The following is a 16071-nucleotide window of genomic DNA, read 5'->3' as shown; positions in this document are numbered from 1 at the left end:
AAGTCCCAACGGTCCTGTGGATGTGGCAAATACTCTGTCCGGGGATTTCTGGAGTAGTGTCTCTCAGGGGAGTAACCGGGCCAACTAAGGGAGTATCGGCTGTGGTGGCACTTCCGCGACGATGACGATGGCTCAAGCCAAGGGGGCCTAGAGAGGTGACAGTCAGGAGAGTAACGTTGGAAATGGTGCTCCCACAGTGGTTACTCAGGCCGCGAGGGCCTAGAGTACGCCCTCGTGAGCTCTTCCTGCTTATGACGCAGGTCCTCGTATTCCTTCTGCAGCTTCCAACTAGAGAAGGCCTGGTAGTCTAATAGAGAAGAGAGGTGTGTAGGGCCTTCCTCAGGTGCATGATGGGTTTGTGTGGCGGTGTGGGCTGAGGCGGGTGGTTACAGTTGTCTCTTGACTCTTCTTTGGGGCACCTCAACATATCAACTATAGCAGGTCAGAATCCGACGATACAAAGGACCATGAAAAAAACTGTTGGTCGCTAAATCCGGCAAGACCTAGGACCATGAAAAACAACGGCCAGCTGGAGCTCGTCTGAGCAGTTGGCTGGATATTCCCTCACCCACTATATAATTAATGATAATTGGTTTGGTTCTGCCCACTATAGTGCTGTCCGGTTAGAACATGATGTTGAGGCCCATCACTGTACTTTTGATAGTCACCACCACAAACACCCACCCACACACACACACACACACACACACATCTGTTTCCATTTGAAGATGTTTTATATGATTGTGGTTATGTTTGATGGATGCACAACACTTCAAGATAGAAAACCACCATGTGAGAGTCCATCACTACACAATTTGCATCTTCTTGAGGTGTGCGGGGTGGAGCCCTGGTGTGCGTCCAAGCACCCTGATTGGTTGGAATTTTGATAAGTGATTGACAGGTTTGAAGGCCAGTCAGGTTAAGAGAGCCTGCCTTGTTTTACAGCTTTCAAGAACCTTAACTCTGTTCTTTTGGAAGCTCCTTCCTTGTCATATTTGGATCTTTGCTGGAAATTCACTTCATGAAGGTGGGACCATCGAGAGAGAGCTTGTTTATTTTCCTTGATGTATTTAATTGGTTTGAACCACAGTGATTGGACACAGGGAGTCCAAAGCTGTGTTCACATTGCAGGCCTTAATGCTCAAATCAGTTTTGTTTTTCAAATCTGTATTTGGAATGCTGACTGTCCAAACAGCAAGCTACAAGTGAACAAATTAGATAATCTATAGGGAACTATCAAAATAAAGTGTGACCAACTTAGCAACCTAAGGCTTTCCTCTTGCCAACTTTTTCAGACCAGTGATTACTTAATGGAAAGAAGGATTCATTTCTCATTGGGCTCAAAAATCATGTGGACAAGCATCAGGAACTTAAAAACATATGATTCACAAGAAAGTTTTGGGGCATTTAAAATGTTTATTGCATAATATTTTCACTGTGAGTCAGATACCTTCAGGCGATGTTCCGATATACACACTAGCATACCACTTACAACTCATACACAGCACATCACTTCATTCTAAGTGGTATGTTAATGTGGATATTGGAACACAGGGATTTGATTTATGGTACAGAGTGTGAGTAGTCATCTTCCTTGATGACCCTTAGGATAGAGCCAGTTGCGGTCAGGACATTCACTGCTTGTGGCCCTTGGAGGAAGAAGAGTTCCACATTTCTTCTCCGTCCTTCTCAACGACCAGGTTGCCGTCGTTGCGCAGGTACATGCGGCACATCTTGAACCCTTGACCCTGGCTCTTGGTTTGCCACATCATCTTGTTATCCCTCTTGTACATGACAAAGTTGCAGTCGTCCTGCATGCACAGGCGGTAGGCGTCACACTGGCCGGCGGTGTCAGAGGACCACATCTGCCTCCAGCCATAGATGACAAAGTTACCGTCCTCCTGTGTAGACGAGAGATAAACGATTGTGGTATGCACACCAATTTGAAAGTTTTTAGGTAGGTGCAAACCCACAAACCGTTTGGGAGACACTACCCTAGTTCAGCTGACTGCAGATGACACATTGTCGGTCTATCTGTAAATCTATTTACAGTGCCTTGCGAAAGTATTCGGCCCCCTTGAACTTTGCGACATTTTGCCACATTTCAGGCTTCAAACATAAAGATATAAAACTGTATTTTTTTGTGAAGAATCAACAACAAGTGGGACACAATCATGAAGTGGAACGACATTTATTGGATATTTCTTACTTTTTTAACAAATCAAAAACTGAAAAATTGGGCGTGCAAAATGATTCAGCCCCTTTACTTTCAGTGCAGCAAACTCTCTTCAGATGTTCAGTGAGGATCTCTGAATGATCCAATGTTGACCTAAATGACTAATGATGATAAATACAATCCACCTGTGTGTAATCAAGTCTCCGTATAAATGCACCTGCACTGTGATAGTCTCAGAGGTCCGTTAAAAGCGCAGAGAGCATCATGAAGAACAAGGAACACACCAGGCAGGTCCGAGATACTGTTGTGAAGAAGTTTAAAGCCGGATTTGGATACAAAAAGATTTCCCAAGCTTTAAACATCCCAAGGAGCACTGTGCAAGCGATAATATTGAAATGGAAGGAGTATCAGACCACTGCAAATCTACCAAGACCTGGCAGTCCCTCTAAACTTTCAGCTCATACAAGGAGAAGACTGATCAGAGATGCAGCCAAGAGGCCCATGATCACTCTGGATGAACTGCAGAGATCTACAGCTGAGGTGGGAGACTCTGTCCATAGGACAACAATCAGTCGTATATTGCACAAATCTGGCCTTTATGGAAGAGTGGCAAGAAGAAAGCCATTTCTTAAAGATATCCATAAAAAGTGTCGTTTAAAGTTTGCCACAAGCCACCTGGGAGACACACCAAACATGTGGAAGAAGGTGCTCTGGTCAGATGAAACCAAAATTGAACTTTTTGGCAACAATGCAAAACGTTATGTTTGGCGTAAAAGCAACACAGCTCATCACCCTGAACACACCATCCCCACTGTCAAACATGGTGGTGGCAGCATCATGGTTTGGGCCTGCTTTTCTTCAGCAGGGACAGGGAAGATGGTTAAAATTGATGGGAAGATGGATGGAGCCAAATACAGGACCATTCTGGAAGAGAACCTGATGGAGTCTGCAAAAGACCTGAGACTGGGACGGAGATTTGTCTTCCAACAAGACAATGATCCAAAACATAAAGCAAAATCTACAATGGAATGGTTCAAAAATAAACATATTCAGGTGTTAGAATGGCCAAGTCAAAGTCCAGACCTGAATCCAATCGAGAATCTGTGGAAAGAAATGAAAACTGCTGTTCACAAATGCTCTCCATCCAACCTCACTGAGCTCGAGCTGTTTTGCAAGGAGGAATGGGAAAAAATGTCAGTCTCTCGATGTGCAAAACTGATAGAGACATACCCCAAGCGACTTACAGCTGTAATCGCAGCAAAAGGTGGCGCTACAAAGTATTAACTTAAGGGGGCTGAATAATTTTGCACGCCCAATTTTTCAGTTTTTGATTTGTTAAAAAAGTTTGAAATATCCAATAAATGTCGTTCCACTTCATGATTGTGTCCCACTTGTTGTTGATTCTTCACAAAAAAATACAGTTTTATATCTTTATGTTTGAAGCCTGAAATGTGGCAAAAGGTCGCAAAGTTCAAGGGGGCCGAATACTTTCGCAAGGCACTGTATATAGCAGCTTTTAAGACGCTTTAAACCTACCTGGAAAACTGCCTTGTATTCCTTGTTATTGGACCATATGATGTCTCCCTTACGCATCTCATCATACTTGGACATGTAATTCCTGCTCATGATTCTGAAATAAAGAATAAGTAAATAAACCCTGCTTAGCAAAAAATGTAATATATACCTTGCATTTTCTAAATTCCCTTAGCAAATATTTCCATGGCAAAAATGTATAAATTAATAGCTTTTGAAATAGTACAATAATGGGCCATTCAGTGGACCACCTTTCAAAAGGTGAATAGCACCCTTCACATGAGGCATTTTGACAGTTGGCAAGAATTTAAGTGGCCTTCAAAGACATTTCCGTTTTTTGGTGATTGAAATACAACATTTAGCAGGATACATGCTATACCCAGATACTTAAGTTGGTAAACCCCCGTTATGATACTCACAGGCCGTGTGTGGTTCAGTAGTTTGGATTGATAAGGCTGGAGGTTCCAGATGAAGTGAAGCTGGTAAAGAACTGTCCTTTTTATACCCACGGAGAAGAGGGCAAGATGGAGAGAGTGGAGGAGGACATTGAAGCAGAATACAGGTTTCTTTCATGGCTGAATGGACACTGAGATGCATAAGACACCCATGAACCCAGTAAAACGTGTGGTAATTAATTGGACTGGAATCTTGAAAAATAAGATGCTTTCATAGTTTGGATTAGATTGCCTAGATTAGACTTTAATCATCTTCAGCTGGTGGATCTGGCTGGACACATTGAGGGTGCTAAATACTTGTTTTGAACTGGTCTTGTGATAATCTTTTAAAAGATCAAATCGTTTATAAAGTTACATTTGATTTTTGGTGGCCAAGTGTTCCTCTGAATTTCGTTCATAGTAGTGACTAATTAGCCCCTACATTTTCGGGGAATTATTTAGCTACTGAAAAAGTGTTAGCTGGTAGGCATGCTTTGCATTCTAGATAAGTATTGAATGTTGTTTTAACACCATCTACCTTTAGCCGATCATTACAGTATATTGTTACTTTGATATGTCCTATTTCGTTTTTCGAGGTACCAGTACTGGTCATGCTTCAGATTGGATAAGGAATATCACTAACGGTGTGGCCTTCAGCAAGCACATTAATGCTGTCTTCAAATGCTCATCGGAACTGGGAAATCTCCCAGTTATAAATTTGATGTGATTGTGTTCAAGTTTTAAAAAATGATTCAACCATGAGCTATCTAACGTTGCTCATGATAAAGTTAGCTAACATTGAGAGTATGGTCACACTAGCTACATTATCCACATTGATAAGTTTGACACTGTCAATGGATTTGCTTGATCATCTTTTGGTTGAAAAGGTGAAAGGTCAGTGATGAAATGTCACAACTTGTAAACTCTGGGTATCAACGTTATCTCTTACTTCCCCCCTTGGAATTCCAACTTGGGACAGTTGTTCAAGTGGTTATTTTCCAGTTGGAACCTTGTATTTCCCACTTCCAAGGAGTTGTTGGAAATGTTGGAAAGTTTCCCTTCAATCAATCAATTGTATTTTCTTCTTCTTATTTTTTTTAAAATCTTTTGATGTTTGAAAACAGCTTCCCTCAGAACCTGACCTTTTTGATGAAGGTGCACTTTCCCCTACAGTAAAATAAATATGTTGGAGAAGATAAAAACAAAAAATCACAAGTATTTATTTGTGATTGAAGATGTGGGTGAAGACCAAATAAAAGTATCAGTTTTCACTGATAACATCATTTTGTATGAAGGCCTTTCACATCTGTTGCTTCTTTGAAAGAGATACTTTAATGTGATGTGTCAAACGATCACCAAGCAAGTAAGAGCGCACATTTTCAATTACCAATAAACTCTGAAAAATTAAACTACTGTAAAATGAAATGTTGTGCTACTACAAAATAGCTAAGTCGTTCATTCTTTCCCTCTGAGTAAGGGCCAGCATTTAACTGTCAACATCAATAATAATATTTGACCACGTAATAATATTTGCCCACTATTAACATGAAATCAAATGAAAACTGTAGCTCTCCCTTTATTTGAGAAATGCTGTTGCTCTTCTGCTGAAGTCAGCATTCCTTCCAGACTAATAGACAAGCTTCTTTCAGGGTGTAATTTAAAATCATCTGATTAGATTTGCGAGAGGCGTCTGACTTGTTTGTGAATATGATTAGATCCAATATGCACAAGGTTTTTATCTGTGAAAATGGAAAGAAAACTGTACCTGTTCTCTGCATTGAGATCCAGATCTAGCTATCTGTTAATTTACTGAAGTGTAATCAAAAGGGACATTATGAGAGCATCACTATCTGTGCAAATTCAGTTAGAATGGGGTGAGGGGGGAACGTGGGATCATGTCTCTGGCAGGCTGTAGTCGTTTAACCTATCTGCAAATCTGAAGATGGACTTCAGTTGAAATTGTATTTATAGAGATGATATAAACTAATAATCTACTACACCAGCAATCTACTACATTTTTGTTAATTTTCACATTCAGGTGTGAGGTGTCAGATCGAACAATGATGTGTAGACGATAATAGAATAATATAACAGCAAAGTACAATGTGTTGAAGAAATGCTTGGGCACATAATTTATAATTTTATTTGCTTATGATGGTGTAATAATGACAATCAATAACACTCTGTCCTTCCTATAAGTCTCTTAACATTTTGGAGATAGTGTTATTGTTTTTTCCTTCAAGGGACGTTCTTAACCTTGAAGGCTGGCACCAGGGCAGTCTCATCAATCAAATTTCAATCAAATGTACAAAGCCGTTTTCACATCAGCAGATGTCACAAAGTGCTACACAGAAATACAGCCTAAAGGGCTGTGGCGCAGTGGTTAAGGGCGCTGTACTGCAGTGCCAGCTGTGCCATCAGAGTCCCTGGGTTTGCGCCCAGGCTCTGTCGTAACCGACTGGGAGGTCCGTGGGGCAACGCACAATTGGCCTAGCGTCGCCCGGGTTAGGGAGGGCTTGGTCGGTAGGGGTGTCCTTGTCTCAACGCGCACCAGCGACTCCTGTGGCGGGCTGGGCGCAGTGTACGCTAACCAAGGTGGAAAGGTGCATGGTGTTTCCTCCGGCGCATTGGTGCGGCTGGCTTCCGGGTTGGATGTGCGCTGTGTTAAAGAAGCAGCGGCTTGGTTGGTTGTGTATCGGAGGACTTTCAACCTTCGTCTCTCCCGAGCCCGTACGGGAGTTGTAGCGATGAGACAAGATAGTCTCTACAACAATTGGATACTACGAAATTGGGGAGAAAAAGGGGTAAAAATTTTAAAAAGAAATACAGCCTAAAACCCCAAACAGCGAGCAATGCAGATGTAGAAGGTGGCTAGGAAAACTTGCAATGTTTTATTAGTCTATTTACATACTCAATATTTTCTGTGCAACATTATTATATATGCTGCATATATCCAATTGCATGTTTTACAAATGACTTCATTTTCAAGTAAAAGATAAAGACCCCAGGAAACAACACAGAAAATATACTTTTTAACATTCTCTTTACTGAATGAGCTCTGTCGACTGAGTGTTGAGACCACTCCTCTAAAATGTAAATTGAAGGTTTACCACGAGAGTGTTACAGTTAATGTGATTGGATGTTAATTATTTGACTCGGCTACCTGTATTTTACATTGTGTTGTTATTTCGCTGAACACTAGATGGTTTAATTTTATTTTAGGCTGTGAAACAAAATAAACATTACCCAAATGTATAGCCCCATTGGAAAATCTAAAAGGACTGATTGGAAATGTGAATCAGATTTGTATTTGGTGGCATTGCGTGTACCCCAGTTTGGGATTAGCCGTGCTAGGGCAACAAGGACATGAACCAAAATAGCAAATTAAACTGAAAAACACTTGCTATTCTTTTAAGAAAAACGTGTATGTAAATGCACATAAATAATTAGCCTAAATGTCAAGGTGTAGGTGATAGCCTATGGGTATTGAGTACAGTCTGTCATGTCCAGATCGATGCTGACAGGAGGGAGGCACCAGAAAATGTAGCCAATGTAGCTAGCTTTATGGGCATTGTGACATGAGTATGAAATTGTAATTCGTATTGTTTAATGTTTTAGGGTCTCCTGAGAACCATGCTGTCGTCATGTGAAGCAGTGGATGTAATGAATCTAGCTAGCTGAAGCTTTTATTGCAAATTGAATGTAACATTTTGCAAGCATGCCTTGTTGATATTTGCCATGCAATGCAGCTGAACTAACATAGCTAGCTAACTATTTTCTTGCTTATTGTGTAGTAGAGGATAAAAATACCTGTATGCCTATGGATGTGTGGCTAGCTACGTAGCCGATCTGTGTGTGGAAGCTAAAACGTTTGGTATACATATTAGTTCAGAACCTAGCTATGAACCTCAGCTATCATAGCTTGTTGTATCGACTTCAAAACAGTCTGAATGGCATTAATAAAGCCTATGGATGAGTATAATATAATATAACTTTATTGTGCCAAGGATGCAAGTTGTGTATATATATAGTTATTACCAAGCATGATCCCCACATTGTAGCCTGTACATTGTGTATATTTGCTGAGCATGTACTCTACCTGGCAAATAAAGGTCCGGTTCAGGTATGAATGAATGAGTATCAAACTCCAGTCTTTGAATGATGCTGTGTCTTTTACAATTATGCTTACCAATCCTGATCCTGGGACATCAAAGGTTACACATTGTAACCATGCAACAGACTAGAAACATGATTTAACTAGTTAAACGCTGATTTGTAATTCATATACAAAAACGTACTTTTAAAAACAGAACACTACCCTTCCTATGCATCATGTAAAGGTTCATCTCAATATCTAACTTCCTTCATCTGCACTGATCTGAGGACACAGGATATGTATAACATTTCATCAAATGAGAGACTTAATTTCAACCAGTAGAGAATGTAAAATGCTTTATTGAAAGAAGTTCATTATCCAACTGTTATAAATACATCATACATGCATTATGAATATTATAATTGTAATATTATATTACAAATACAAGTTCAATCTGTACTTCAATGCACATCCAGTGTGCATTATAAAATCAGAGGAAGAAAGAGGTGGTGGGGAGAGGTATGAGAGAGTGTAAAAGACAAAAAGGGAAAGAGGTACAGTGCATTCGGAAAGTATTCAAACCCCTTATTCTAAAATGATTTAAGTTGTTTGATTCCCCTCATCAATCTACACACAATACACCATAATTACAAATCAAAAACAGTTTAAAAAAAACAAAAATATTACATTTACATAAGTATTCAGACCTTTTACTCAGTACTGTGTTGAAGCACCTCTGGCAGCATCGAGTATTCTGGGGTATGACGCTACAAGCTTGGCACACCTGTATTTGGGGAGTTCGTCCCATTCTTCTCTCCAGTTCCTCCCAAGCTCTGTCAGGTTGGATGGGGTGTGCAGCTGCACAGCTATTTTCAGATATCTTTAGAGATGTTCAATCGGGTTCATGTCCAGGGTCTGGCTTGGCCCCTCAAAGACATTCAGAGATGAACCCACTCCTGTGTTGTCTTGGCTGTGTACTTAGGGTTATTGGCTCGCTTCTAGTTCTTAGGAAACTTTGCAGTATTTAGTTTTTTATGTATTATTTCTTACATTGTTAGCCCAGAAAATGTTATGTGTTATTACATACAGCCGGGAAGAACTATTGGATATCAGAGCGGTGGTAACTCACCAGCACTACCAGCATTACGATCAGGAATATGAATTTCCCAAAGTGGATCCTTTGTTCGCACCACCCAGAGCAATTGAACTGATTCCAGAGGCCGACCCAAAACAACGCTGGCGAAGAAGAGGAACTCGGAGCGGTCTTCTAGTCAGACGTAAAGGCGCGCACACCACCCACCGCCTCCGAGTATATTACTTGCTAATGTTCAGTCCCTAGATAACAAAGTTGACGAGATCAGGGCAAGAGTTTCTTTCCAGAGAGACATCAGGGATTGTAACACACTCTGTTTCACGGAAACATGGCTCTCTCGGGATATACTGTCGGAGTCGGTCCAGCCATATGGATTCTCAGTTCATCGTGCCGACAGGAATAAACATCTCCCTGGGAAGAAGAAGAAGGGGGTGTATGTTTCATGATTAACGACTCATGGTGTAATTGTAATAACATACAGGAACTCAAGTCCTTTTGTTCACCCGACCAAGAATATCTCACAATCAAATGCTGACCGTATTATCTCCCAAGAGAATTCTCTTCGGTTATTGTCACAGCCGTGTATATCCCCCTCAAGCCGATACCACGACGGCCCTCAAGGAACTTCACTGGACATTATGCAAACTGGAAACCATATATCCTGAAGCTGCATTTATTTTAGCCGGGGATTAACAAAGCAAATTTGAGTAAAAGGCTACCTAAATTCTATCAGCATATCGACTGTATTACTCGCGCTGGAAAAACACTTGACTATTGTTATTACAACTTCCGGGATGCATACAAGGCACTCCCCCGCCCTCCTTTCATCAAATCTGACCACGACTCCATTTTGCTCCTCCCTTCCTATAGGCAGAATCTCAAACAGGAAGTACCCATGCTAAGGACGATTCAACGCTGGTCAGACTGTTAAAACAGCCATCACTAGCACAGAGAGGTTACCTGCATACATACACAGACTTGAAATCATTGGCCACTTTAATAAATGGAATACTAGTCACTTTAATAATGTCACTTTAATAATGTTTACAGATCTTGCATTACTCATCTCATATGTATATACTGCATTCTATACTATTTTCTGTATCTTAGTCTATGCCGCTCTGACATTGCTCATCCATATATTTAAATATTCTTAATTCCACTCCTTTACTTAGATTTGTGTGTATGAGGTATTTGTTGTGAAATTGTTAGATATTACTTGTTAGATATTGCTGCATTGTCAGAACTAGAAGCACAAGCATTTCGCTACACCTGCAATAACATCAGCTAAACTCATGTATTTGACCATTAACATTTTATTTGATTTATTGTCCTGTTGGAAGGTGAACCTTCGTCCCAGTCGGAGGTCCTGAATGCTCTGGAGCAGGTTTTTCTCTCCGTACCTTGCTCCCTTCATCTTTCCCTCGACCCTGACTAGTCTCCCAGTCCCTACTAGTGAAAAACATCCCCACAGTATGATGCTGCCACCACCATACGTGATGCTTGGAATTCAGTCCAAAGAGTTCAATCTTGGTTTCTTCAGAGCAGAGAATCTTGTTTCTCGTGGTCTAAGAGTCATTAGGTGCCTTTTGTCAAACTCCAAGCGGGCTGTCATGTGCCTTTTACTGAGGAGTAACTTCCGTCTGGCCACTCTACCATAAAGGCCTGATTGGTGGAGTGCTGCAAAGATGGTTGTCCTTCTGGAAGATTCTCCCGTCTCCACAGAGGATCTCTGGATCTCTGTCAGAGTGATCATCGGGTTCTTGGTCACCTCCCTGACCAAGGCCCTTCTCCCCCGAGTGCTCAGGTTGGTCAGCTGGCAAACTCTGGGAAGAGTCTTGGTGGTTCCAAACTTCTTCCATTTAGGAATGATGGAGGCCACTGTTCTTGGGGACCTTCCATGCTGCAGAAATGTTTTGGTACCCTTCCCACAGATCTACACAATCATGTCTCTGAGCTCTACGGACAATTCCTTCGACCTCGCGGCTTGGTTTTTGCTCTGACATGCATGTCAACTGTGGGACCTTATATAGACAGGTGTGTGCCTTTCCAAATCATGTCCAATCAATTGAATTTACCACAGGTAAACCAGTGAAGTTGAAGAAACATCAAGGAAAAAATATTATTGTATCCATGTTAGAATCAGGCTTTAATGTAACAAAATGTGGAAAAAGTCAAGGAGTCTGAATAATTTCCGAATGCACTGTATATTTAGAGCCATATCCATGCAATGCTTATAGAAGAACTCATGTCAAGTGTTATTGAAGTGTTGTGGTTGCAGGTTCACCTGTCTCATCTAAAGTCTATTCTTTTAGGGTGATGCTATAGGCCACAAAGTGCTAACAGTCAGTATCTAGATAATGTGTGTTAAATGCTTGATAGTGTATGTGATGTAAACAGAAAGGTCTACTTTCTTGGGCACATGAATATACATTGGTTTTTATCATCTGTTCTCTCATTCTGTGCGCAAATCTGTTTACATCCCTGTTAGCTTGCATTTTTCCTTTGCCAAGATAATTCCATCCACCTGACAGGTGTGGCTGATTAAAAAGCATTAGCATTACACATCTGCACCTTGTGCTGGGGACAATAAAAGTCCACAAAAATGTGCATCTTTATTTAACCAGGTAGGCTAGTTGAGAACAAGTTCTCATTTGCAACTGCGACCTGGCCAAGATAAAGCATAGCAGTGTGAACAGACAACACAGAGTTACACATGGAGTAAACAATTAACAAGTCAATAACACAGTAGAAAAAAAGGAGAGTCTATATACATTGTGTGCAAAAGGCATGAGGAGGTAGGCGAATAATTACAATTTTGCAGATTAACACTGGTGTGATAAATGATCAGATGGTCATGTACAGGTAGAATTATTGGTGTGCAAAAGAGCAGAAAAGTAAATAAATAAAAACAGTATGGGGATGAGGTAGGTAAAAATGGGGGGGCTATTTACCGATAGACTATGTACAGCTGCAGCGATCGGTTAGCTGCTCAGATAGCAGATGTTTGAAGTTGGTGAGGGAGATAAAAGTCTCCAACTTCAGCGATTTTTGCAATTCGTTCCAGTCACAGGCAGCAGAGAACTGGAACGAAAGGCGGCCAAATGAGGTGTTGGCTTTAGGGATGATCAGTGAGATACACCTGCTGGAGCGCGTGTTACCACGTGACCAGTGAACTGAGATAAGGCGGAGCTTTACCTAGCATGGACTTGTAGATGACCTGGAGCCAGTGGGTCTGGCGACGAATATGTAGGGAGGGCCAGCCGACTAGAGCATACAGGTCGCAGTGGTGGGTGGTATAAGGTGCTTTAGTGACAAAACGGATGGCACTGTGATAAACTGCATCCAGTTTGCTGAGTAGAGTGTTGGAAGCAATTTTGTAGATGACATCGCCAAAGTCGAGGATCAGTAGGATAGTCAGTTTTACTAGGGTAAGTTTGGCGCCGTGAGTGAAGGGGGCTTTTGTTGCGGAATAGAAAGCCGACTCTAGATTTGATTTTCGATTGGAGATGTTTGATATGAGTCTGGAAGGAGAGTTTACAGTCTAGCCAGACACCTAGGTACTTATAGATGTCCACATATTCAAGGTCGGAACCATCCAGGGTGGTGATGCTAGTCAGGCGTGCGGGTGCAGGCAGCGAACGGTTGAAAAGCATGCATTTGGTTTTACTAGCGTTTAAGAGCAGTTGGAGGCCACGGAAGGAGTGTTGTATGGCATTGAAGCTCGTTTGGAGGTTAGATAGCACAGTGTCCAAGGAAGGGCCAGAAGTATACAGAATGGTGTCGTCTGCGTAGAGCTGGATCAGGGAATCGCCCGCAGCAAGAGCAACATCATTGATATATACAGAGAAAGGAGTCGGCCTGAGAATTGAACCCTGTGGCACCCCCATAGAGACTGCCAGAGGTCCGGACAGCATGCCCTCCGATTTGACACACTGAACTCTGTCTGCAAAGTAGTTGGTGAACCAGGCAAGGCAGTCATCAGAAAAACCGAGGCTACTGAGTCTGCCGATAAGAATATGGTGATTTTTTTATTTTTTTATAATATGTTTATTATTTTACAATAAAAAATCAAATAAAAAAGACAGCAATACTAACAATGACATTCATTGTACTGTTGAATGGGATGGCCAATTTAGAGGACAAAACAAAACTTAACTCACACATACACAAAATAAAACTAAATCCTATTAGGTGGTACATGTATAGGAAGACAGCATATAGTCATTACAAGCAGTGTAGTTAAGCCAAAAATAAATATTGAGTGGAGTACAGCACAGAGTAGCAGCAGATCGTCAACCCAGTTATGAAGCGGGACTAGAGCATTTATCCAGTATCGGCTGCCATATTTTGTAAAACATTGGACTTCTATTGGAGGTATTGTATCGAATCTTTTCCATATGTATTACATTTCCTAAATCCCGTAACCACATTTCAAAGGTAGGTACAGTCTCCAGTTTCCAAAATTGCAATATGAGCCTTTTGGCTAATAGAGTACAAAGAGAGACAGCTTTCCCTTCGTGATTATTCCCATCAACTGTGCCAAACAGAGCGGTCAATGGGTCTGGGGCTTGAACTCTATCAAAGGCTCTAGATAAATAATCAAAAATGAGAGACCAGTAAACATGTAACTTAGGACATGTCCAGAATAAGTGGGTCAACATCCCCTCATCCTGCTTGCACCTCTCACACAGTGGTGTGGTGTCCGGGAATATTTTATGCAGTTTTACTTTTGAGTAATGTAACCTGTGTATCACCTTAAACTGTGCAAGGTTGTGTCTGGCATTGACTGAACTGTGGTTTACATTCCTGAGAGCTTCTACCCAGTCCTCATCTGAGATTTCTGAGCCAAGTTCTTGTTCCCAAGCCCTTTTAATAGTGTCTGTGGATACCTCTATGTGGGCTTGTAGCACATCAAACAGTCTAGAGACCGACCCTTTTGAATGGGGTTTGACAAGGATCAAGCTATCTAATGTAGACTATTTGGCTTCATGCCATACTGTGGGATATGTGTCCTTACGAAATTCCTGATTTGGAGGTATCTGAAAAAATGTGTTGTTGGCATGTTGAACTTTCCCTGTAATTGTTGAAATGAGGCTAACTGACCATCTATGTATAGATTACCAATTGTTGTGAGCCCCTTCTCCCTCCACTGTGAAAACACCACATCATCCAATGCGGGGTAGAAAGCATGATTCAGGCAAATCGGGCTGTCAATGTATACAGTGGGTATGTTAAGAAAATACCTAATCTGTTTCCAGATCCTAAGCGTATGACAAATGACTGGGTTAGAGTCATAAGTGGATTTTTTCACATATGATGGGCTATTAACAAGTGCAGGGAGTGAGGAACGTTGACAGGAGGCCTGCTCAATCAAAAGCCATGCAGGCATATCCTTCTGTCTCATCGCAGGTAAGCTTTCCCTCCAGGAAGACACAATGTTCAGATTAGCAGCCCAATAATACAGTTTAAAGTGAGGAAGGCCAAAGACCCCCTCTATTTTGTACTTGCATAAATGCTTCTTTGAAATTCTGGCTGCCTTGTTATCCCATAAAAATGGAGTTACTATTGAATCCAGTTTCTTAAAATAACTTTGTGGTATGAAATTGGGTAGACATTGGAAGAGGTAGAGAAACCTGGGTAGGACAACCATTTTAATAGCGTATATACGACCAACCAAGGAGATAGGCAGAGTTTTCCAAAAATCTATATTTTTTTTAAGCTGATATATTTTCATGTCCCAATTCGCTTTCAATAGCTGATCAAGGTCTCCTGTCACTACAATGCCAAGGTTTGTGAACTTGTCCATCACTGTTCTAAACGGGGTAGATTGCAGAAATTGCATATCCACAGGCCGTGATATTGGCATCAACTCACTTTTTTGCCAGTTTATCTTGTAGCCAGAGAAGGAGCCAAATGTGTTTATCAAGTTAAGTAAGGGTGGAATAGAAGTTTTAGGCTTGAACAAAAACAAAAGAACATCGTCTGCATATAGGGAAATGTTGTGCTGTGTGTCCTTTATTTTAACAGAAGCTATATCGGCACATGCCCGAATGCGAGTAGCAAGGGGTTCCATGGCTATAGCGAAGAGAGCAGGCGAAATAGGGCACCCCTGTTGGCACCCCTTGAACAAGCGGAATGACTGCGACATTTCTTTATTGGTTACCACGGACGCCATTGGGTGTGCATAAATAATTATTATCCAATTAATAAATTCCTTTCCGAATCCGAAGTGCTCCAGAACCGACATCATATATTTCCACTCAATCCGGTCAAACGCCTTCTCTGCATCAAGAGCTATTACCACTGCCTCAACCTTATGATCGTGATACATTACGTTGAAAAGACGTCTCAAATTGTAGTGTATATGTCGGCCCGGGATAAAACCTGTCTGGTCAGGGTGTATGATGTCGGAAATATATGTTTTCAATCGGTTTGCCAATATCTTTGTCAACACCTTGTTTTCTATGGGGAGTAACGACACGGGGCGATAAGACGACATCTCCATGGAATCCCTATCTTTTTTCAAGATCAGTGCTATTGTAGCCTCATACAGTGTTTGCGGGAGTTTGGCATTTTCTTTGGATTGTTTAAACATTCAACATAGTGGAGCTAGACTGGCGCAGTACTTCTTATAGAATTCTATTACATATCCATCGGGCTCAGGGGCCTTGCTGTTTGGAAATTGTGCTATCGCTGTGTTAATTTCCTCCAAAGTTATCCCTGCATCAAGTGCAGA

At 41.4% G+C, this 16071-nt stretch overlaps 1 protein-coding gene across 1 annotated transcript; it reads right to left on the bottom strand.

The window, feature by feature from the left end:
- Positions 1-1396: 1396 nt before the first annotated feature.
- On the bottom strand, positions 1397-4267 carry LOC110529116 (B-type lectin plumieribetin-like). Its single transcript, XM_021611258.3, has 3 exons — positions 4129-4267; positions 3713-3806; positions 1397-1901 (listed from the first exon to the last, which is right to left on the bottom strand). The coding sequence occupies exons 2-3, from the start codon at positions 3800-3802 to the stop codon at positions 1635-1637; spliced, it is 357 nt and encodes a 118-aa protein (XP_021466933.1). The 5' UTR covers positions 3803-3806; positions 4129-4267; the 3' UTR covers positions 1397-1634.
- Positions 4268-16071: the final 11804 nt, after the last annotated feature.

The sequence above is a fragment of the Oncorhynchus mykiss genome, chromosome 8 (assembly GCF_057628025.1).
Source record: "Oncorhynchus mykiss isolate SJ-2025 chromosome 8, ASM5762802v1, whole genome shotgun sequence".
Lineage (NCBI taxonomy): Eukaryota > Metazoa > Chordata > Actinopteri > Salmoniformes > Salmonidae > Oncorhynchus > Oncorhynchus mykiss.
Note: the sequence above shows the minus strand (reverse complement) of the source record. Positions and strands in the feature narration are given on the sequence as shown.

What these genes read in the sequence shown, in the direction of transcription:
- LOC110529116 (XM_021611258.3), bottom strand. Translation starts at nt 3,802, where the DNA reads ATGAGCAGGAATTACATGTCCAAGTATGATGAGATGCGTAAGGGAGAC. An exon ending in AATACAAGGCAGTTTTCCAG is followed by an intron (nt 1,902 to 3,712) that starts GTAGGTTTAAAG and finishes TCGTCTACACAG; the next exon opens with GAGGACGGTAACTTTGTCAT.